We start from the raw sequence: 23,127 nt of genomic DNA, 5'->3' as shown, positions 1-23,127 counted from the left end.
CCCCTCCACCGCGCTGGCTGCGGGCCAGCATTTCTGTGCGGGGCGCCGGACAAAACTTCCCCGTCCCTCATCCTGCGGGCACCCGGGCTCGCCCCTCCGCCCCGGCACCCTCCCGCTGCATCCACCGCGGGGCCCGGAGCGACCCCTCGGGGAAAGGAGGGGAGGGGAGAGGGGACCCGCGGCCCCCAGGTGGCTCTGCCCGGGGGCGGCCCCGGCGTGGGCGGCCCCGCTCGGCCCGGCCCCGCCCGCCGCGCACCTGCCGGGGGCCGGGGGCCGGCCGGGAGCTCCGGCGGTGCCGCAGGAGGAGCAGGAAGCGCCGGGGCGAACCCAGCCTCGCCATCACATGACTCAGCAGCCGCCGCCGCCACCGGGCTGAGTCCAGCCGGGAGGGGGAAACCTGCCGCTGCCATGAGCCCGCCGCCCCGCCGCCCCTGAGCCTGCAGCACCCGGCTCGGCGCGGCGCGGCGCGGCTCGGCTCGGCTCCGCGGCGCGGCTCGGCCCGGAGCCCCCCCTCCCCGGTGCGGGGTTGCGGCGGGGGCTCCCCCGTGGCGGGGGGGGGCTCCCGGGGTACTATGCTCACCCGGGTCAAGTCCGCCGTGGCCAATTTCATGGGCGGCATCATGGCTGGCAGCGCGGGCGGCGAGCACGGCGGGGGAGGCGGCGGCGGCGGCGGCTCCGAGCTGCCCTTGCGCTTCCCCTACGGCAGACCCGAGTTCCTGGGGCTGTCCCCGGACGAGGTGGAGTGCTCCGCCGACCACATCGCCCGGCCCATCCTCATCCTCAGCAAGGACACCCGCCGCCTGCCCTGGACCACGGGCTACGCCGAGTGAGTACGGCGCCGGCGGGCAGGTGGGGGGCGGCCGGCATCGCCCTTCTCCGCCCTGCCCTGCCCTGCCTCTATCCTCCCCCCCTCCAGGCCTGCACGGAGCCCGAGGGCAAGGGGAGTCGGTTTTGGGGCAGTGGGGGGGCATCCGCGGTGCCCTGTCCCCCCCTACAGGCGTTGGTGTCCCCCCAAGGAGGAGGGGGTGAGGCCGGAGCTCAGCCGTGGCTGGGGGATGGAGGGGCTGTTGGCAGGGAGCTCGGCTCGTGTGGATGCTGCCCGCTAGCCACAAGGGCTCGGATGGGGTCTGGGGGCATCTTCGTGTGCACCCGGCAAGATGTAAGGCACACGGGTGGCTGGCTGCTTCTTCACAAAGTGCCCCCAGCTTGGGGGAAGACGTGAGGGACTCGAGCTCTGAATTGATGGAAATAATCCTAAAAGCAGGCTTCCCCAGCAGCTCCTTGCTGTGATCAGTGCCATGCTGCTTGCTTTGGAGGGTGCCCAGCTGGGACCGGTGGTAGCCCTGAGCGCAAGCGACGTGGTTGCACCTCAAGCACTGGCTGCAGGCGAAGGGCAGCGCTCGTTTGGATGCAGCTCCTCGTCCCGCTGGCAAGGGCAGCGGCTGTGGAGGCAAGGCACGTCCTTGCACTTGACTCCTGTACCAGCACACATCGCTGCTTTGGTGATGCTGGGAGCAGGGCCGAGTATTTGATGTCTCCCGGCTGCTGTCTCCAAGTCCTGACTGTGCCATTCACATCACTCCTACCTGGCAGCTTGCTGAAGTCCCACCAAAGGAGCTCTTCCAAGCTACCAGCTCTTTTACCATACTGTCTCTTTGGGCATCCGTGAATTCCCAGCAAAGCTGCTGCAAACACTACAGAGAAGGCTGTGTGTTGCTAATGAGCAATTGCTAGCTTTATTTAAAAGGTTGATATGAGTTGCTGCATCATCGGGGACGCTGAAATAGGAAGGGAGTTTTAAAGAATTTCAGATTGGATTGTTCTCCTCAGATTATTAAAGAATTGAATATGCTGCTGAGCGAATTCCCTAGGAACTATAAGTTGAAACGTTTAAAAGTAAGCTCTGATTGTTCTGCTACTATAATAGTCCCTTAAAAAGCAGTTCTTTACCAAAGCAAGTAAGTGCTGCTATTTTTAGCTTACGTGAGGTGCTGTGGCTTTCAGCGAGCAGCTGTAATTGCAGGTTGGTGACGGAGCGGCAGGGAGGCTCTCCGGCTCCCAGGTCTGCGCATCCACCGCTACCGGCAGCCTCTGCCCGGGACTGTCGGGGAAGGAAAATGAGGATGCTGGAAGGGGAAGGCCAGGGGAGACCCTATAGCTGAAACCTGCAGCTCGGGGGGAGTGTTTGGAGACAAGGTAGCCAGCTCTGGTGGTAGTGAAAGGAGGATGTGCCAGGTTCACTTTCAAATACCTCTTTGGAGCTTTGAGCAGTTTGGTTAATTGGAAGGCATAAAAAAGTTACTGTCCTTCTCCGTTCCTACTGTTATCTCTGTGAAAAGAGATCAGCCTTTTGCTCTGTTTGTTTGTTTTTCTTTTTTTATCTCATCCCCTCCCAGTGCAGTCCTGGCTGCAGTAACTGACTCGCATAGAGCAGAGCTCAAGGGGGGTACTGCTGCCTTAAGGGAAGAGAAGAGCTTGTGGAAGTGCTACCAGGCTGCTCCCAGAAACATCCCTCTGCACTTCCAAAATGGGGCTTGGTTGTGACCAGAAGATGTCAAAATGCTCACTGTGCTGTAGCTAAGAAGAAAACAGTGCTACCAAAATTATGTTGTCATCCAAAGACGAAGCAATGCAACAGACATAATGCACAAAGAAAAAGAAGGAAATAAGGACAAAAGTGGGTTTTGCCAAATTTGACTTTTTTTTTTTTTTTCCCAACACTCCCCCCCTCAAGCTGTTACCAGGCTGTCTGAAGATAATTGCAAGATTTACTTGGTGGTATATATTGAAAATATCTGTTTTCCTTTTGGAATGCATTTGAATTATATGGAGAAAATAAAGGAAAAAAAGAAACAGGAAGGTCAAATTACTATTATACATATTCTTAAGTTTGTTTGCTCAGAGGGATTCAGGGGAGGAAGTGCTTTTATAACACTACTTAGCATTGTGTTAGCATCTGTATTAAGGAAACTACCAGAGCAGTGCTTGCCTCTTGGTGCAGTACAAATGAGCACTTGCAAGAATGTCAGGGGCAGGCTTGGCGTCTTCACCAGTAACTGGTGACATGCAAAGGGCAGCAGTTTAATTTGTGTTTTACTAGTTTGTTGGCAGTGATAGCTCTGGGCTCTGAGTTTTTTTTATTCCTTGAAGTTAAAGAGAGGTTTGCAGTAGGCTTGGAAGATGGAGATTTAGCCCTGGAGAGACTTTTTGCTGCCTTTATTGAGTCTTCACTGGTGTCATGGGCTGTGCACAGCAGGGTTGGAGTTGCTGGATTTATGCTCTGTGGCCAGTGCCAGTGCATGTCTTGCTGTCTTTGGGAGGAAATTTTGGCTCGGAGAACAGATCACCTGGATGCCCTGGTTCGGGACGGCATTTGCTGTGTTCATGTTCTTTAGTTGTAAAAGCGTGACAGTGTGCTGATCATACTGGAGCTCCCTCATGTCTGCTTTATCCAAGCTGGAGAATGTGTTTTGGGATTAGTGTTGGTTCCTGTGCCGGACTAAAGCAGTCAAAGTCCACTAAATATATATATATATTTTTTTCAGGGACTTTCTCTTGTTTCTTTGGTTCCCAAGGACAGGGATTTCTTAACACCTTAGACAGTGACAAAGAAGCCCACCCTATTCTTTTTTTCTTTCTCCTTAGCATCCGTGTTACATGCCTGTTCATCAGACTTGTCCCCCTGGAACAAGCACTGGTCCTTCCCTTTTTCTATCTTTGCTCATTCTGAGCTTTTTTTGTAATAGATACTTTTGCAATATTGCTCATCCATGTCATATATTTTAAGTAGGTAATTTAAAAAATAAGTTATCTCTGTGGTGTTATGCAGTGAAATGTAAATTAGCATTTAATTTTTATTATTAGCTTCCCCTCTTTCAGTGTGATAATTATTATGCAAAGCATGTAGGCAGGCAAATGAAATCTTCAAAAACATAGTCAATGCTGGCATAAAATATCATTGCTTCCTGAAATTTCAGTAGGAATCCCATAGGGAATCAGCTTTCCGTAGTGAGCAGACTGAAAATTGCCTCCCAAAACATCTGTCCTGTTACTCCTGTGGAAGACCTGAGACCCTGAATTTCAATTCTTGATCTACAGAATAGCAAAAGGCAAGTAGATGTTTCAAAAAGATACTTTTATACCGCAGGCAGTCAACAAACCCCATAGAAATGAAATGAGTTGTCCCACGTCTAGTCAGCTTTTTGATTGTCCTTAGAGGTATCAATTTGTTTAGAAAGACTTTTTATTTATGTATTTATTTTTTAAACCAAGGACATCCCTGACATAACTCTGCTGACTGTGGTTAGCTAACATGCATTGGGAATGACCCAGGGAGTGAGCAGTCTGTTAACAAACATTCCTTTAAGTCTGCCTTTAATCCAGAGGGGTAAGGAGATTTGCTGCTCTCTGAAGAGTTCAGTGATTTATTTGTGTGGGGGGAGTCCTGCCTGACACTGCGTTTGCTTGTTGCCTCCCTGTCCTCCAAAGCATCTGTGCTCCAAGGCTGAAGGCCTCCTCTGATCTGCACCTTGAGCTGCTTTCTGAGCATCTGCTTGGATTGCCCTGTTACCAGGAGGAAAACTTCTGTAGTTCCTCTCTCCGCTTGGCTTTAGCGTGCTGTGACCTCTTTCCCATGGTTTCTGCTAAGCTGCCATCAGCCCCAGTGCTAAACTCCAAATGTAGCCAGCCCAGTAGAGGCAGCAGCAGAGCTGGAGGACGTAGCATTAAACATCTTGGGTAGCATTTGCCTGCCTGAACTTTGCCCATAACGTCATTTTTTCACCTTTTTCTCTATCTGTCCTGTTCTTGCTTTGAACACAAGAGCATCAGTAGGGTGGAGCAGAGCCTTCCTCTCCTGACTGAATTACCTGGGTTACAGATAGCACTTAAAAAATCTGAGTTTGCAATTGACGAAGAAATAGCCTTATTCTAGTGAAGTTGCAGAGAAACTGCAACTGAATAACATTTTGTGATAGAAAAACAAAGCTTGAGTCATTTTCCACTTGTATTGAATGTGGATGTGTGTTTCTGGTGGTCCATAGTTTAGTGCTGCAATAGCTTTTCTAAATAATGAGTCCTGGGGTGGGATCATAGCTAGATTTTCCAGTATCACATGCTTTCTTCTCTTCTCCCTACTCTTACCTTCCTATGATCTCTTTGCAGACTAGTATCAAAAGGTACCATTAAATGCACTTAATAGGATATTTAAGGGAAATGTGGAAACAGGCTCATATGTTGTCTGTGACTTTATGCAAGGGCTTGTTTTGCTTTTTTTTAATTTCTAAATGCCACTCTAGATATCTGTGCAGTTCCAAGTCATAATAGGTAGCTAGAAACTAGGCCTCTGTTGTATGTATGCATCTTGGCTTTATAAAATCAATTTAGTATCCCAGCGGTGCCTTTAGTTTGATGAGCCACAAAGTCCAGGCTCTTTTTTCCATAATGTTACATTTCAGAAGGCTTGCAACGCTGTGGTTTCTCTGCTCTGCAGGCCTGCAGTAGCAATTACATCTGCTCTGTGGTGTGGTGACTGCTGGCCCGTAATGGATGTGGAGTTGTAGGTGAAGTATGACCACCATGTCCTTCGACAGTGTTATTCCAGAGGCACGTTGTTACAGCAATAATTTAAGCTTAAAATGAAAAAGGCAAAGGGTGGGAGGGAGAAGGGAAGCTTATGGATTTTTTTTTTTTCCACTCCAAGTACTGGTTCTTTGGTAAGGCTGATGTTGCATCATATTTTCTCACGATGTGTTACTTAGCTTATAAGAAATGAATGTACGCAGGGATTGAGTGAAGGATTTTTAATAAAATCATTTCCATCCACTTTCAGTCATCAGAAATTTTAGGTTGGCACAATCAAGCCCAAACTTGTTGATTTTCAGGGTTAAAATAACAAAGAAGTAGTTTTCCCCCTGAAGTACCTTCCACGTTCTGTCTAGACTGAGCTGTTTATACAAATGCTGAGCCTTGCAGTAACCCTCTGAGGTAGGTGAAAGCTCCCCACGTCTGTAAGGTGGGATAAACCAAGGCACAGAAACTGCTTGTCCGGAGTTGGGCAGTGGATAGCGGAGGGCTTGCAGCTCCCGATCCCGTATCCTGATGCCCGTTGCCTGCTAATAGCAGCATTTGGCTCCTGTGAATTGCAAGTTATGTTCTCCTTTCTGGGAGCAAGTCTTTCGAACCGTCAGCTGGGAGCATGACTCATCCCCTGCCTGTAAACAGGTTTCTTGTGTGTGTTCTGCTTGGTACAGATTTCAGGGGGATAGCGTGCCCGGAAAGAGGAATACCTTTTTTGTCTTGTTCTCTTTGCCTTTTTCCTCAGGTTGAATACACAAAAATAATGAATTACTTTCCTTTTTAAACTTTTAAAAATACTGTTTACTTTCCCCCCTATATCTGGATAAAATCATGTTCCTTATTTTTTTCTGTAGTTCAGAAGACAGGACTGAATAGGGACCTGATGGATGAGCTAAAAATTCAAATCCCGTATGTGTACCTAAAGAGGCCTGAACACTCTTCCTGTGAACGAATTATTCTTTTATGCATAATATAATCTTAACTTTAAATAAGAGTTTGGCAACGTGTATTAAGCCTGGGCCTGTATAAAACAGCCTACAGAAACCTCATGGTAGTTGTAAGAGCTTCAGAAATCCCTCTCCTTGTGTAAGAGCTGATACCATAACATTTAATATTTATGTGATGGCTCTAATCTGCCAAGTGTCTTGCAAATAATAACTTCAGAACAGCCTCGGAGAAGAATATACATGTGGAAATCGTCCTGCTGCTTCAGATGAAGAAACTGAGGCAGTGAGGATAAGCTCTGGCAAGGGGGGGGGAGTTACGAATGTGGAAAATGAGTCCTGAGTTGCGTGCTTGGACGACACAATTTTTCCTGCCTTTCTGTGCTTGGCTTTTCCTATGTGGTCTCTGGTTTCTTCGAACTAGTCGGGAGGGAGGGCAGGGGGAAAGGGTAAATCATGTGCTCTGGTGTTTTTAATGTTGTCTAAATTGCATGCACATGATTCCTAAAGAGACAAGTAGGAAATCCATCCCTCTGTGCTGTGTCTCGTGCTGTTGGCCCCAGGGGCTGAGGACCGGTGCTGTCTGAGGAGCTTGCTTGAGCTTGGTCCCAGCTCCCAAAATGGGAGGGCATCTGTGTCTTCCCGGACAGTTTTGGTTTGCCCAATTTCACCAGGCTCTGTTAGCGGTCAGCGAGTGCTCTGGCTTGGCTCTTTTCTGTCTGATACAGCTGTGTTGTTCAGGAAGGTACGTGCTATAAGGAAACCTGACAGGGCTGTGCCCCCGAGGGTGAACCTCTTCCAGCCCGTGAGTATGATCAAATGAAACATGCTCGCGTTAACCTTGAAGGGAAGCAGAGCTGCAAAGCACAGCTCATCCCTGTGACAGGGCCCGTGTATTGCATGAGGAAGAAATATGGTTTGTGGGTTTAAGGACAGGTTGGTCAGTTCTTTGTTGAGCTGAATCCTGAATATGACTCGTGATTGAACTTGCTGCTCTAAAATGCAAGACATTGTGCCGGGCAACTCAGCGTTAACTGTGCTTTTTGTTATCTCTTAACTCTCTAAGGACCTTTTTTCCTTCCAGTGAAGCAGGAGGAGGAAGATGATGTGTAAGACTTGGTTCCCATTTGGCCAGTTACATTCACCAAGTAGGGTTTAGGTTTGGGATGGCTACATGCAGTACATGGCACTGTCCCCAGAGTTTTCCCTGCCCCCTCATTAAGGTGGAGTAGAAGGGGTTTTGGTTTCAAGTATTCAGCCTACAAAACTGTTGGAGATAGTGGAGAAGTCTCAGCTTGTGTCCAAGCCCTGCAATCCAAACCCAACAGGCATGGGGTGGGATTTTTACTGCATAGGAGTTAAAGAGCTTGAAGAATGCAAGAGGGAGGCCAGTATGTCCATGGCAGTGGTGTTGCTGGTTTCACCCATGGCCTTCTTGCATGGTTCCCCCTCCAGCAGCACGTGTCTGTTGTATCCTGCCAAACATGCTGATGGTTGGAGGTGGCAGCCGACACTAGTGAATGCAGGAGGTTGGAGCGAGGCTCTGAGCAGGAGGGTAGGTGTTGGCAAGGTATAGCTGGGGAAAACCAAAATATGGACCCTGTGTACTGCTCCACACTCATGCTGATTCAAAACAAACAACCCCCCTCCACACGCACACACCACAAATAAAAAATAAAACATAAAAGGGTTATCAATCAGTGTTGCTGTGGCAGGCGTGCATCTCTGGCATGAGGCAGGGTGGCGGTTCTCCGCTTATGGGATCCATATTTGATCATCTGTTACTATCACTTGCGTTCAGCTTCATTTCATTTTTTCATCTTTCTTTCCTTTAATACCAAAGGTCGCATTAACACCTCACAGCTGTGGTGGTGCTCCTCCCAGATGGTTGCCATCTCTGAGACAGGCAGAGCGAACGGGCCTGGTCCTCCATGAGGAAGCAGCAGTTGCACTAACCTCTTTCTCCCCTGGTGCAGAGAGATCAGGATGAGGCTGTCCCATCGGTTCACTCCTGATAGTGTCAGGTTGTTATTAACTTTGCTGGGCATCTCCTGTGGTGGAGGAGGAATGCTGTCAGATCCTGTTGGCTCCGCACACTTTCTTCTCATGGAAGCAGATTCCGGGTCCTGATGGTCACTGTGGCTGAGGTGGATAATCACTTCCAACCTTTTTTTTTTTTTTTTTTTTTTTTTTTACCTTACCCACAATTTATTTTTGAACTGCTACCATAGGATGTTTAATCCTGGCTGACTGTTTTTGATGCCACTCAGGCTCTGTCTTCAGCGTGGCTTGTAGTTGTGATAGCACACTGATTTTGAGCTGGTGCAGGTAGATGGGCCTTGCTTTTCAGGGAGAGAGGGTTGGGGAAAGAGTGGGAAACATACACTTGTGTATGCTTTCCATGTGGGATTCTGCTCTAAGAAGAAAAGAAACAGGCTGAGCTTTGATTGCATCTTTTGCTGCTCTGTTTTTGCATGGTAAGCAATTAGTTTGGAGAGGGGGCAGCATCTGTGTGCTTTGAAGTAGAAGAGCAACTGCTGTTTGTGTGTTAGTCCACAGTGGTTTTGTGGACCATGTTCTGAAGTCCTGAATAACACTGCTTCAGAAATCTTATGGCAGTGTCCTGGACTCGCATTAGAGGTCTCCAAGGTTGTCTAGGGATCCTGTTGTAGTCATAGCTCTGTTTACAAAGTCTTTCCAGTTAAATTCTTCTATTAAACTGCTGGTCCTGCAGCTAGGCTACTTTTACACTGTCCTGCCTGTGCCTCTGCTCCTTTACACAAAGGTACTGACAGAGATGAGGTCCCTTTTAAATCTTGCTCCTCCCATGAGCCTTTCCGAATTTCCCAGTTTGTTCTGTCCTTTATGGCCCGTTATAATTTCTGCTCTCCGAGCTTCCTGCAGAAAGGTGCAAGAAATCCAATTCCAGCCAAGCAAGCTCTTTTATTTATTTATTTTTTGGACAACATTGATTCATTGAGACTAAGTGTTGTTTGTCTGTCTTTAGGTACATGTCAGAGGCCTCCTTAGAAACAGATGGTGCACAATGCATGGCTGTAATGTCACAGAATTTCTACCAAGCAGAACTAATGGTCTGGTCCCTGGTGAAGTCTGAAGCAGGATGCAGGACACACCTCCAACTCCTGTCTGGGACACTGCTCTGTTTTGTGGAATAGTCTAAGGGGAAGAAACGTTACCCCTGTGTTCTCCTGAGGTCTCAGTGCCCTCGGCTGTAGCAGGTCACTGTGCAGACAGACATGCTGCTGGCTGGGATCCGTCGGGTCTTCCAGAAATGGCAGCTTCAGCCTTTACCCAGTTGTGAAACACTTGATACACCTTCTCTGGGGTGAAATAGGATCCCTTGTGCTGCAAGCTGCCTGGCACTTGGAAGGCTGAGGAAACGGTGTGGGTATTGCTGCTCTGAGAAGGGAGGCTTTTTGTTAGGTTTTGGAGGATGCAGTTTGAGAGATCAGTGAGTTTCCCAAAGTGGCAATGATAATGAATGAAATGATGATGGTTATCATTATTTAACTCCCCACCACCACCCCACCCTCTTGAGGGAAGCTTGTTGTTGGTTTTTTTCTCCTTGGTTGTGGACTTTTTTCCTTTTTGGTTGGTCATGAGGAGGAGAAAATGAGAAGCTGCGAGTCCGATAGAGAGAAGCAAGACTTCCTGCAGTATCTGTTTGGGAAGCATGTTCCTGAAATGGCTGCAGGCCCCAGGGCTGTCACCAGGAGCCAAGCCCTGTCCCGTGAGTGCAGTTTGCAAATTGTTTCAAGGCGAGAGCCACCGTGTTCAATCTGTCACATCCCAGCTGCCTGCACATGCCGGGCTTGCTGAGCAGCATGGAAATGCTCAAGGGTGCACTTTTCCTTGCATCTCTGTTGGTTTTAGGAGATGTGCAGGGGGTTTAGTGCACCCCTTGCCCTCAGACCCCATTAATACCTTGGCTCAGCTTCTGTGCAAGCTCCCTGGCATTTAGAGTGCAGGTCTTAGGTTTTTGTTTATTTGTTCAGCAATGTGATGCTTTGCAGAAGTCTGTGCAGTACAACTGAGTTCCTTAAATTACTGCTTATAAGTATGTGTGGTTTCTGGTGCATTTTTTTTTTTTTTTGAAACAGAATTTTAGAGGGTGTTTTTTGTTTGTTTGTTTTACCCAAATCTATTTTAAATGTCTTTGTTTCAGGTGTGAATGCTGAATTTTTGTGCTAAAGCTGAATCTACAACACAGTTCAAACTAGTTCTTGTTTCTCTATGCTGCGCTTATTTGTAGGTGCCTTGATTGAAAAAGGAAATTGTATTTTCCCCCTCCCCTCCCCCCCCCCATTTCTTTCCAAGGACTTCCTCATTGGATTTTAGTTCAAACTTTTTTAAAAGCTTTCCTTCAGAAATTTAAAGAGCTGTAGAGTGAAACCTGCGCAGTGTATTTGGTGCTTCTGAGGATGGAGTATACCTTTCAATTCAGATAGGTGGGTGTTCAGAAATGAGGAATACTGATCTTAAAGCTAACTCCAATGAATATTGTTGCTTAAATCATCACATACATCAGAGCTTTCTGAGTTGTTCTGAAATGAGCAATTTCAGAATATTTGCAGAATATATTTTCCTCCCATCTTCCCTCCCTTCCTACAAAAACGTGTTTTTCAACCATTCTCCTACATCTTCTGAAGGCAAGAACTTTAAATCAGGCACGTGTGCTCTAGCCCAGTGTTATCAGGAAATATGATAAATGAGAAAATACATAGGGCCACTTCTTTAGGCTGGGGCTCCCTCCAGTGTACTTCTCAATGTCATTTTAAGGTCTCTCTGTCCCTCTCCAGTAGTGCAAAGCTGGGAATTACAGCCAAGCGAGCGCCTTCAGCAACCCCTCTGGCATAATCCCCTAAAACCCAGGTTTGTGGATTGTAATTCTATTAGCTGTTAATCAAATGAAGTCGGGAAGAATGCAGCTGGCATGCAGGAATGTGGGAAGTTCTCTATCTCTGGCTGTAATCCTGCTTTTAGAGGAAAAAAAAGTTATAGGCTAATGTGATTAACTGTAATCCCATTCTTGCTGGGTTCGAGAGAAGTGCCTGATGCCTACATCACCAGCTAGCTCTGTGGAGCACCCGAAGGGCTTCTGTGGAGGGGCTGGCAATTGTTTTCCTGCTCAGCTGGTTGTCTTTGAAAAAAGGCAGTGGCAAGAGAGAAATGAACTGTCATAGTTGGCGCTTTGTTTCTACTCTTTGTTGCTCAGTGTAATTTAGAAATCTGAAACCAAGAGGATGGAAGTGGAAACATAAAAGGAGCGTAATCCTTTCAGGTAGCTGTGTATGCTTAAGCACGGGCAAGAAGCAACTTATACATACACTGCAAGTTGCTCTTTGGAGCTTTGTAGACCCACGGGTTTATGTTAGAATACTATTATTTGCTAGTATGTTATTGCTGCTGACCGAATCGCTATTCTGTGTTGGTTTTGTTTGTTTGGTCCCTCGTCTACATAAAAATAAATAAATAAAGCTTTTATTAAGAGACTTTGACTTTGCATGAAGTGAATTACCTGGGGAATTTTTTCCCATTGGGGTGTGTGTTTTTCCTTTTAGTGCTAAGCTGACTTCTCTTGAGAGGCTGGTTTGAGGTGTTAGCAACCCTGCTGGGGTAGGAGAGAGGTAGGGCTCTTCACGAACGGAATGGAAAATGCCTCTGCTGCGTGCGTGTAAGGGCAGCAGAGCACAAACAATGAGGTGCTCTGGGGACAAGATCATCTTTTTGCTGTGTGAAACGCAAAGTGCAACCTGAGTTGGATGTCTTTCAATGCTACATCGTTTGCTAACAACAACTGGTTGCATTCAAAGCTTGGGTGCTGTCTGGGGCAGGTGGTGGCCTCTGGGAGCAGTGGGGTCCTCAGTACTGCCACTGCTGGAGATTGTCCCAGTTTCCAGGGGACTCGAAGGATGAAGTATGAGGAAGCTGTGGAAGCAGGCAGAAAGGTGTCTTGTTCACATCTTGCTCATTTGCTGGACAAATTGAAAATAAGTGTGGCTAATCTCAGAGTCAGATGCTACATGAGGCCTCTAGAGTGAGTTCTGGAGAGGAGTGAGACCTAAAGACTGAGCTCACTGCTTTCTTAAACAGCAGATTAGAAATGTGCAGTTTCTCGCAGTCTCTACATTGCAGTGAGTTGAGGCTTCCCCTTGTCTTCCCATCAAGTTCCCCCCCCCCCCCAGCATGTGTATGGTGGCGTTAGGTGGGGAAGCCCTGGTGGTGGTGGCTGTCCTAGGTCCTGGGAAGAGCAGAGGGATGCAGGCCCCACTGGAAGGATGGCCTGGTTCAAGCTGTAACCTGTACATCCAGCTCCCCGAAGGAATGCAAAGTGGGAGCAGAGTCACCAAGTCGGCTAAAAGGACTATTAATTTTGTCTTTGGTGCTTAGTTGGCATCAGGTGTCAGTCCTCTCACAGCAGTTCAAATGTTAGCAAAAGGTAGGAGGGGTGGGAGAGACGATGCTGCAATCTGCAACAAAGTGCTGTAGTGTTAATCCAATCACCAGGTAGACTTGGTCAATTTGGTATTTGGAGAGATTGTGCCAGACTGCCTTGTTTACACTTAGTTTAATGACAAGCGTAAGGCATGCTGCTTCTCTCATGCTTACAGAAGTTTGGTACGTGGTAGTACTGCACACCCTCCTCTACTGCAAGCACACCTCTTGAGGCTATCGTGTAAATAGATGAGGGGCGTTAAATAAAGAAACAAAACCAACAGACAATTGAAGGGAAAGTTTTTGTTCTTTCATCTTTCGAAACTTTGCTGTATTTCCTATAGAAATTGGAAAGACTAGGTGAGTAACTAGGTGGATGTGATCTTGGAGAAATGCAGTGGTGGTTGGCAAAGCTGATTTGAACTAGTTACATGGGTATGCATTTTAAAATTAGACCTTTTAAAGTCCTTCTAGGGAGCTACCAAAAATAGTTGCTCAGGGTATAGTCAAAAAGCCAAAGAAAATGTTAGCATACAAAGGAAGTGGGATGCAATAGTGGAAAATAAATTGCCTCTGTAGAAGTCTGCATTTAAAACACTGTTGAGAATAGTGTTCACCCTTAATTATGGGCAAAGCTTAAAAGGAGAAATAATGACTATGGAAAAAGTAATTAGGAAATGCAGAGGAGTTGGAAGAGAAGGAATAGAAAGCAAGCCTTATGAAACCAGGAGAGAGCATGCTGAAGGTAGGCTAAATATTTTAGTATCAGGGGAAACGTTTAACAGGAATAGAAACCCCTATCACAGGCTGTAAACAGTGATAAAAGATGATGCCTCTCTTTGTAACTTATAGACAGAGCTCGTTATGTGAGGACATACAGTGGTGAAAGGCTTGTGACAGGTCAGAGCCTTCTGTGTCAGAGTGCCCAGAGGCCTTGGATCAGTTGGTGAAACTATTGTTAGAGGTAGGTGTCATGAAAACCCAGAGGCTTTTTAATGTATTTTAAGGAAGATATAACATCTCATGCTCTGCTGCTTGGCAGATGACTCTACTGGGCATTGAGGGAATTACTCTGCTATGGCTGGGTTCATTCCTGCATTAACCTGGCATTTCTCACAGTTCCACTGGGAATAGCAAGTCTGCAGCTGCAAGCAGGGTGCAATTAGGGGGCACAAACTGAGCTGCCCTTAAAAATCCTCCCAAGTGTGTTTCCGTTTAGAATGACAGTCCAACCTGTGGGAGAAGGCCCTTCCATGGAGACTGCAATAGAAATTGAAAATGGCAGCACAAATTGTACTGAAAAGCAGTGTGTAGATATTCTGCATTGGAAGGAAATTCCTTCTTAAAAGCTCTTCTAGGGATAGGCTGACAAGTCTTTGTTTTAGTAGTCCATAGTTAAGTACAACAGAAAGCAATTTTTTTTTTGTTTTGTTTGAGGATGAATGTGTTTATTTTATGGAATCCTAAAATAAGAGCTTTTCCCATGCTCTGTAGCATCTTAGTCTTCATCTTTCTGTTCTTATGCAGTATTTTAGCCTGCATTCCTGAAACAAAATGCAAAAGAAATATATGCAAATAGCTGTCCTGTTCTGTTCTCTTTCTGGATATGCTGTTGAGACCCCAGCCTCTGGCACTGTCACAGAGCTGTGAGCTTCTACGCCGCTCTCCCCAGCCTTGCAGGAGTGCCACTAGGAAAATACTTTATAAAAAATAAAATAAACTTACTGCACCAGTGAGCAGTAAAGCATTGTTACAGGCAGGCTGTAAGGCTGATACCACAAAGGTGCATGAGTAGTGAATAGAATAGTCAGAAAGAATTATTCAACAAATAGCTCTGTCTGGAGGAATGGCAAGAGGGTCTTGACTTTTTAAATGAGAATGGGGTTTGAAAAGTATTTCCTGTGTGAGGGTTTTAACAAGACCTGAAGGAACCAAAATATTTCCAGTGAAAATCATACTAGCAAGCAGCATGGAGCAGGCAGGGTTTGCTCTCGTCTGAGAGGTACTTGCTGTACAAAAGCACCTAGCACCGGCAGTGGCGTGTCACGCAGCAGGGTGAGGAGTATAAGTCATGTATGGAGCTAATGTTGCATTTTGCAGGAGAGCTCATCTTAACCGGAATTAAAAGGATGTTTGTGTAGGCAGAGATGGGGGCAGTGTTATTTCAGGGAACTGAAAAACACGGTGGAGTTTTCATACAGCAGGCGTGAAGTAAGCTTGTTTGGGAACACTGCTGCTAGAGCATCTTCATGAGCTATTACTCTCTTACATGTGAAACAGTGAAGCAAACACTATCTATAGATAAGAGCTTACGCAATATTCTTCAGCAAACTTGGTTGTAAATCAAATAGAAAATAAACCTGGTAAGCTGCCTGAATTTAGCTATGCAGAAAGTCAACCTTTGGGGATATGGGGGAAATGTGATTGCAGACTTATGTCAAAAGAGTTTTAACCTGTTGTTTTAAGAAACAGCATGAAATCTGAACAGAAAACCTCAGATGTAAGAAATATGTAATACACTTCCAGATCACAGAATCACAGAATTGTCTAGGTTGGAAGAGACCTCAAGATCATCGAAGTTCTGTTAATTTTTGTGGGCAAGGGAACCAGTGGTAACATAGTTGTGGAATGGGAAACTGGATCTGTGCTCTTCAGTTGAGGAGAGAAGGGATGCACTGCAGAAAGCATTGGCTTCTCACAGTCTTCATGTGGATGGTAGGATGTCTTCACAACCCCATCATGTATGGAGGGGTGATGTGACTGCAAAGCTGACTTCTGTCCATCTCTTTCTACGTGTTTCATGGGCCCAGTTCCTGTTACCGAAGAGTGAAATGTGGCCACTAAACTGCCAAGTAGTCTGACAAGGTACGTAGGGAAATATGTTTTCTCCTAGTCAACTCGGAATAGAAATTGGGTCTAGAAATTTGGAAATAAGAAAGCTGACACATGATTGAAATCTAGGACCATTGTTAGCGTTTCACTATTACAAATGCAGACTTTGTGTGCGAGCATCTGCCTTACCTGGTGGTAGCAGGTAGGGAACATGTACCATAGCTGGGAGTGTAGGTTTCATCTGTGTGTATGGGCAGTGACCTGTGACATATTTTCCAAAAGGAAATTGTTCTGTTGCCTTCAAGAAGGCCATTTTAGGCATTTTTATTTTAAAGAAAGCAAAGTCATTGTAATCAAAAGCCTTTATGCATTCAGAGCATGTCCCACAGGCTGTAAGTCTTGGAGACCTTCAAAGTGTTTTGTTTTCTTTTGCCTGTTACTTCACTTTGTCCCTTCCTGCCAAGTTGATCACTTGAAATAAGCCACTGTCTGTTTTTCAACAAACAGAAAACTTCTAATTATATCTTTATCTAAAAGTGCTGACACACTTTGAGTACCCGTTGAGATAGGAAAGCCACATTGCTCTACTTTCCAGCTGGACGGATCATCTAGTGTGATGGAGAAGCGTAATTCATGAAGTACACCCATGACCTTTGATCCTTTTAATTAATTGTGTGGTGAATCAGAGCGTAAAAGAAGAGAATTATGTCGGAAGAGAGCCAATATTGTTATTGTTTTTCTCTGGCAGCTTTCAATCTGTGATGTCCAGCATGACCGTGTTGTCTGTTTGACCTGTACAGTGGAGTTTTCAGGACAAGGTTATTGCACTTTGATTCCTCAGACCTTGCCATGCTTCTGAGGCCCAACCCACAGACCAAGAAGCCTTCCTCCACAAAACCAATGGACATCACGCACAGCAGTGAGGTGGTAGTTTGCAACTCGGGTGCTCGTCTGTAGGGAGTGCTCTGCTTCATCAGCTTAGCACTCTGGTTGCTTCTCTAAACAAGCTGTGCCTGTGTATAAAACACTTGGAACTGAAGTTATCATTAATTGTTCTTTCCTTTTATTTACCAATCTATTCTGTAACCATGATGGATCAGTGAGTATTTTTCAGCCAGAATCAGAAGACCAAACCTTTAAATAAATTTTTCCATTACCCCCAAACCACATTCTTCATCTGCCCATGCTCCTTGAGTCCTCAGAAAAGCCATCAGCCTTACCAAAGTTTTCACAAGGAACAAACTACCAGTGGATGAAAAACAATTGTGAAACCACGCTGGGTCGGAACAGCATATGTTCACATTAAATGTTTAGGGAATAGAGTTGTAGGAATCCCTGAAACCTACATATGCTCTGAATGCAACAGACTCAGTCCAGAGCAGTAGAGCTATCACAGGAACTGTGTGGGTGACTCTAAAGAGCCATTAACACCCAGATGCTTTCCTGCAGACAGTTGGTAAAGGACTGGAACTCTCTGTTTTTAGCAGGAAAGCATCTCTTGTATCTTCCCACTTTCTTCCTGTCCTCGATTCTCTAGTTATTCTGAAAAACAAACAAACAAAAAAGGAGAGAGGGGGAAAAAAGCAGTATAAATATGAACTTGAGAAATTGAACTTGTTGCAGCTCTCCTGGGTATGCATAATGGATAATGGTAGAGATACACATATGCATAATAGGAGGGATATCTCAAGATATGCATAATAGCTTTATGGTGTGGCTTGTAATTATACCTCTCTCTCTCCGGCTTCACCCTCTTCTTTTCTAGAGCATCCTTTCTCTTGTTATCTCACAAGCTACTGACCTGCTTCTCTTGCCTCTTTCTGACCTATCCCATGTTCTGCCAGCAGGCTGTTTCTTTCTGACTTTTCATCTTTATCTGTATTTAGTTTGGAGTTTTCTGCATTTACTCAGTTCTGAAGAAATGTGTACGTACCTGGGTGGAAATACTGGGCAAAGTTTCAGCTCTATCAGTTGGTCTTATAAAAGATGCTATTGCTGTCTGGAGATCCAATCTCCTTAATATTATTTTGTTGGTGGGCTATTTTAAGCCACAATCAAAAATAAAATAAACCTCTCATTTCATTGTTAAGAGAAAAGCATACCACAGACTTACTGTAAGTCTTCTGGAAAAAAGCCAAGGGAATTAAGTGCTGTCTGTGCACTCCCAGATGGTGAAGCTAGCAAAGGTTACACTTGTGTAAAACTCTCCTAGTCTCTCAGAAATAGTTACAATATGTAGGATGCTTCACTAGTATTAAAGCAACTCTTCACATAACAGTGCTGCTTCCATTGTCAAATTTAATAGTTACAACTGCAAACTCAAGTGATACTTATTTATGCTGCATTTTAAGATCCTTGTTAAAGCCATAAGCGTTTTGTAATTTTAGAATAAGGGTGTATTTGTTGAGAGTGAAACACGAGTGGTTCCTATAGGTTCTCCTTCTGCTACAGAAGGAAAATGCTTATTTTCCTCTCTCATTCCAATTTCAGAGTCTGTTTCCAACCACTGCCACCATGCCTTCTGTTGCTCAGGCCCTGGCAGGGAGATGGGAAGTGTAGGAGGACAGGCAATTGATGTTTAATCCTTCATCTGTTTTCTAATTTATAGCAGGGATGATTATACATGCATCTAGAGCAAATAGGCATGCATGCATATTCTAAATAGAGATATATTACAGTTTTCCTGCTGCAGACACATACTGCAATATCTTTTGGGATCTCTTTGGTTTGGGGCTGGTAAAACTCCGTATTGTGCATTTTCATTTCTACACCGTTTCTGCAGATGAGAAAGTTTTGATGAAGATTAAGTGATTGAGCTGTCTTGCTTCTTAAGAGATTTTGTTCAACTGTTGCTACTTAGTTCAAATTTGGGCTTTTCTTATAGTGAGTAATTAAAAAGTCTGAGGGGTGCTCCCAAAGTGCACGCCGAAGGCTCCCCAGCTCCCTGGTGGCACCTGCCAGCAGAGCTGGGTGCTGCACAGGGTTCCTATGCAGGTCTGCCTGGTAATGCTCCGCCTTGGTTTGGGGTGAAGGTATCTTTGCTGTTTGGTGTGTGAAGAGAAGGGCGAAAAGAAATGTCTCCATCCTCACATGAAATGTACATATCTTTAATGACAGTGAGTTGTTTACGTATTAGTGAGCATTTCCTGCCTTGGGAATGGTAATTATTGTTGTGCAGCAGTGCTGTCACTGGAGCTGCTGCCAGATTGGTCTGTAAATCTGCAGAGACTGCAGTTAGCAAGGAAAGTCTATTAAAATAATAGAGACTTGCTTTACAGGATTTCTTTCACTTATGGATATTTCCAGATAACAAGCACAGTGTCTCTACTCTGCAACTTAATACTCTATTTTGAAGTCACGGGCCATTTTTTATTCACCTTAACAAAATGAGAGGTAACCATCAAGAAAGCTACAGGGACTTACCCAACGGGGGTGTTTGCAAGATAGAACAGATCACTTCAGCAAAGACATCCTGACTTTCCTCTATGGGGAGTTCAGTGGAAGCACAGGGATATCGAGCTCGTGTGCTCCCAAGGAAACAGCCAAAGAGGGGACTGCGCAGAAGGTTTTAGAGATGAACTGCTGCTCAGCATTAGTGGGCAGACCTGGGGGTTTTGAGATGTTGATAGTTTGGGCCCTGCTTATGGGTTTGAGAAGTCTGTGAAGATGCCTGGTGTTGTACAGACAGCCTTGACGTATCTCTGCATTCATAATGTGCCCCAGAAGTATAGGGTGGGTAAGATTTTTGCCTCTGCATATTGTGTTGTTGGGGTACCGGGTAATGTTCTGGTGTCAGCATCCTTTAAAGGATGTTGGGAAAATCGCAGGTTGAAGAAGGGGGCTGGTAAGGTTATTCAGAAGATGGATAAGGTGCCTTATAGCAGCAGACTTGGAGGTACCCTATCTCGTTGGCCAAAAGAAGAGTGAGAACTGACCTGATTAGGCTTATAAAAATAGTTATGGGGAAAATGCACTGTTAAGGGATTCTTTTAATCCCTTGAAGAAAGGTAGAAAAGGAGCTGAGGCCTGGAAGTTAAAACTTGATTTGAATGTGAAACACAAGTCTTTCATGGGGTGGTAGGTAATTCAAGGCTCTGTCAGGCGAAGATGGACCTTCTCAGCTGGTGAAGGTCCTGTTTTGGGGTCCTAACCTGAGGAGTGAATACTCCTGAGAAACCAGAGTTTCTGCAGACACAAATTACTCATACTGGTTTAGAGGTATTTCAATCATGTCAAGATCTGTGGTAGATTAGAGGTCTGAATAGCCGATAAACTTCTGGCTTTAAAACTTTTTATAAATATATTTTTTAGAAAACCTGTTTTAATAGGTAAAACTATTTTCATAGTAATTATCTCTTCTGGTTATAACACTTGACTAAAGTGAGTCTTTTAAATGTAACTGCTCAGTCTTGCTTACACTGCTCTGATTATGGATTGTATCAGCCTTATTAGTAGCTATGGCGATGCTTGGCACTTTCACCCATTTAGAAAAGATTATCTCAGCTGGGGTTGTAATTAAGAAGGTAGCCAATTAGTTGTCAAACCCCCCAAATGCTGTGTGTGTGTGTACACAATTGAAGTGCACGGTGGTCCTTGCACCTGCTTTCAGCGTTGTGGAAGGCTGCCTTGCTGTGCCCCACCACACCAGCCCTCAAGAAGTGTTTGCAGAGCGATGCAGCCGCAGCGATGCTCGCAGCTTTACCGCTTGCAAAGGGGCAGCTGTCCTGCTTCAAAGAGCAGTGGCCCACAGTTTGAGGCCAACAAGGCTGAGATTTATATGTGTTTCTTGAGCATTTCTCAAAACCAACCTGAAAAACACCTGTTTGAAAGGATTCTGCAAAAGTGTATCTTTTGGCAGTTTAGGATTTCAAAAACCTTTTAATTAAGGGGTGCCTATACTTGGAGCATTTATTTTTCTGATGGGTTATTTACTTCATTTTCATATCTACCCTGGAGCTGCTTTGACTGCTAGAAGAACAGTGACTTATATTTTGGTTAATTTTGATTAATTAAAGCAAGCTTTTGCGTCACCCCATTTCCTTTTCCCCTTGATTTCCTTTTATTCGGCCCCCAAGGGGTTATAAAATATCCACCAGCTTTCTGCAGTATCTACATAAATGCTTAATTGCGAGGTGACTGCATTAATGGAATTTCTTCTTCCTTATTTTAGTTTAATTTGTGCGTGTCATTTAGTAACATGAGCAATGAAAAGAAAAGCCTGCCTAGGGTGTTGTTTTGTTTTGCTTCTGAGCAACAATGTCTAGGGAGCCTTGTGTTTTTGTACTTCCTCTCTAAATTATATATATATATATATATATATATATACACACATAAGTGTAAATATATTTATAGATATATCTGCATGAATATGTATGAGCGTTTGTGCACATAGATACATGTTTTAGAGTGAGTTTCCATCAAAATGTGACACAGCAAGGGAATCAGCTATCTGGACATCTCACGTGCTGGGAGCAGAAGAGCAGCCTTGAGGACAGCTGGCTGGAGGCAGGGCTGATGTTTTAACCTTCTTGCTGTCACTGTAAGGACTGGCATTTACATTGCCAGTCTTCCTTCCCATTATCTTACTACAGATAACAAGGGTTTGGAAATACCACAAATGGTGTGGAAAGATTCAAGTGTAGGATACTTCACTTGATTCAAAATCTGTTTTAAAATCCAAATGCCTTTTTTTTTTTTTTTAACTTTATGGGCAAAATGAAGCCCAGTGCTTTGAAGGAGGGAAGCATGCTTGATTATCTTGTCTACTAGAGGTCAATCCACAGTTAGAAGTTCTTTGGAGCATAATTTCAACCAAACTTGTCCAAGGAGCAGGACTCTGAGTTGAATACTCCGAAGTCTATTGAAAATGCATGGCTGCTGAGAGAGAGACAGAACAGGAAAACCTGATTTGGAGGAAGTTGTGGCAATATCTTAATTTTTCCATTCTCTTTGGCCAGGCATGATCGTTGGTCAGGATGGGCGTATTGGCCGGTGAGTAAGCACATGCTTAGCTGGGATTTGAACGTAACACGGGCAGACTCTGCCCCTGCAAGGAAGGATTTGCAGAAGGAGCTGGAATTAATCTTGGAAGATCAAGTATTGTTTTGTAAGAGAACAGAAGTTCAGTTTGCACCTCCCAAAAGGTGAAGGCTCCCGGTGCTTCTACAGTCAGCTCAGCTAGCTCACTGGTGGGACTCAGTGTCGTTTTCCTACACCGCTGTCTCTCTGAAGGAAGTAAAAAATATTATATGATGGATGGGAGGCTTTAATATTCTGCCATTTATTTAGAACTATATGGATATATGGTTTCACGAAAAGAGTTACTGTATCTCAGTGTTAGTAGTAGGAGAGCACTGATAACATCATTTCAGTCTTTCACAGTCACTGTGGAGGAGACAGTGAAGCCATTTACTGACCTTCAAGGGAGCATCAGTGCCCCTGGTTCCTAATTATTGATGTGTTAAAGTAAGGTCTGGTTTATATCAGTGAGCAGAAATAAAACATATCGGAAATAAGCTTTTTTAGCATTATATTGAAGCGTAATCTATTCTTAATGGAATTCTTTTTATAACTTGCTAGACTATGCATTTAAAAATATTGATTCTAGGACTTCAGAGGTTCCAAGTGAAAAGATATTTTATATGCTACAAGATGAGGAGAGAAGTACTCATTTTATGCTCCAGTTTGGTTTATGGTGTTAAGAAAAAGCAGGGATTGGAGATATCTCCCTTTTCTTCCTGATCAAAAATTTAGAAATGAAGTTAAATAATAATAAAAAGTAGAGAAGCTGGTGATAATTACTTCTGTTAAAATACTTTATGCTGCCAAATGCTTTCTGGATCATTTATTTTTGAACTTGGACATCAGCTAACTACAAACCTAAGCTGTTTTGCTAAGTTCTTTGGTTTTGTTTTCCAATTGCAGTACTTGCTTTGTGTGGAACACCTATAAGATTTTGAAGATTGTTGTTTCTGTTTCAGAAAAAAAATGTCCCATACAGCAATCAGCACCTTTGGATTTTAAAAATAAACATAAGCTAACAAAATGCGCAACGAAAGTACATACTGCCCATACTAGCCTTAATATCATGACTTAACAGAGGTGATTATAGCCATCATCTGATGTAACATAATAGTATGGATCTGAAAGCTTAATGCTGCTTGACCTCTTCTGAAGTTCGAACACCTGGGGCATTTTCTCTAGACATGGAGCTGTATTTATCACTTTGATCCATGGCAGTAATGATTTTATTAAGAACGGGAAAGCTGAGAATAAATATTTTATACTTGTATTACCTGAAAAATCAGCACAGATTAAA

General features: G+C 44.7%; 1 protein-coding gene across 1 annotated transcript in view; it reads left to right on the top strand.

Annotated features, from left to right (window-relative positions):
* Positions 1-522: 522 nt before the first annotated feature.
* Positions 523-23,127, top strand: part of PPM1H (protein phosphatase, Mg2+/Mn2+ dependent 1H) — a 136,199-nt gene continuing 113,594 nt past the window's right edge. The window contains exon 1 of the mRNA XM_032181136.1: positions 523-826. Within this exon, the coding sequence (XP_032037027.1) occupies positions 573-826 (254 nt within the window). The 5' untranslated portion in view covers positions 523-572. The remainder of the gene's footprint in view (positions 827-23,127) is intronic.

Source organism: Aythya fuligula, chromosome 1 (genome assembly GCF_009819795.1).
Source record: "Aythya fuligula isolate bAytFul2 chromosome 1, bAytFul2.pri, whole genome shotgun sequence".
NCBI classification, from domain to species: Eukaryota; Metazoa; Chordata; class Aves; order Anseriformes; family Anatidae; genus Aythya; species Aythya fuligula.
This window is presented reverse-complemented; position numbering and strand designations above follow the sequence as displayed.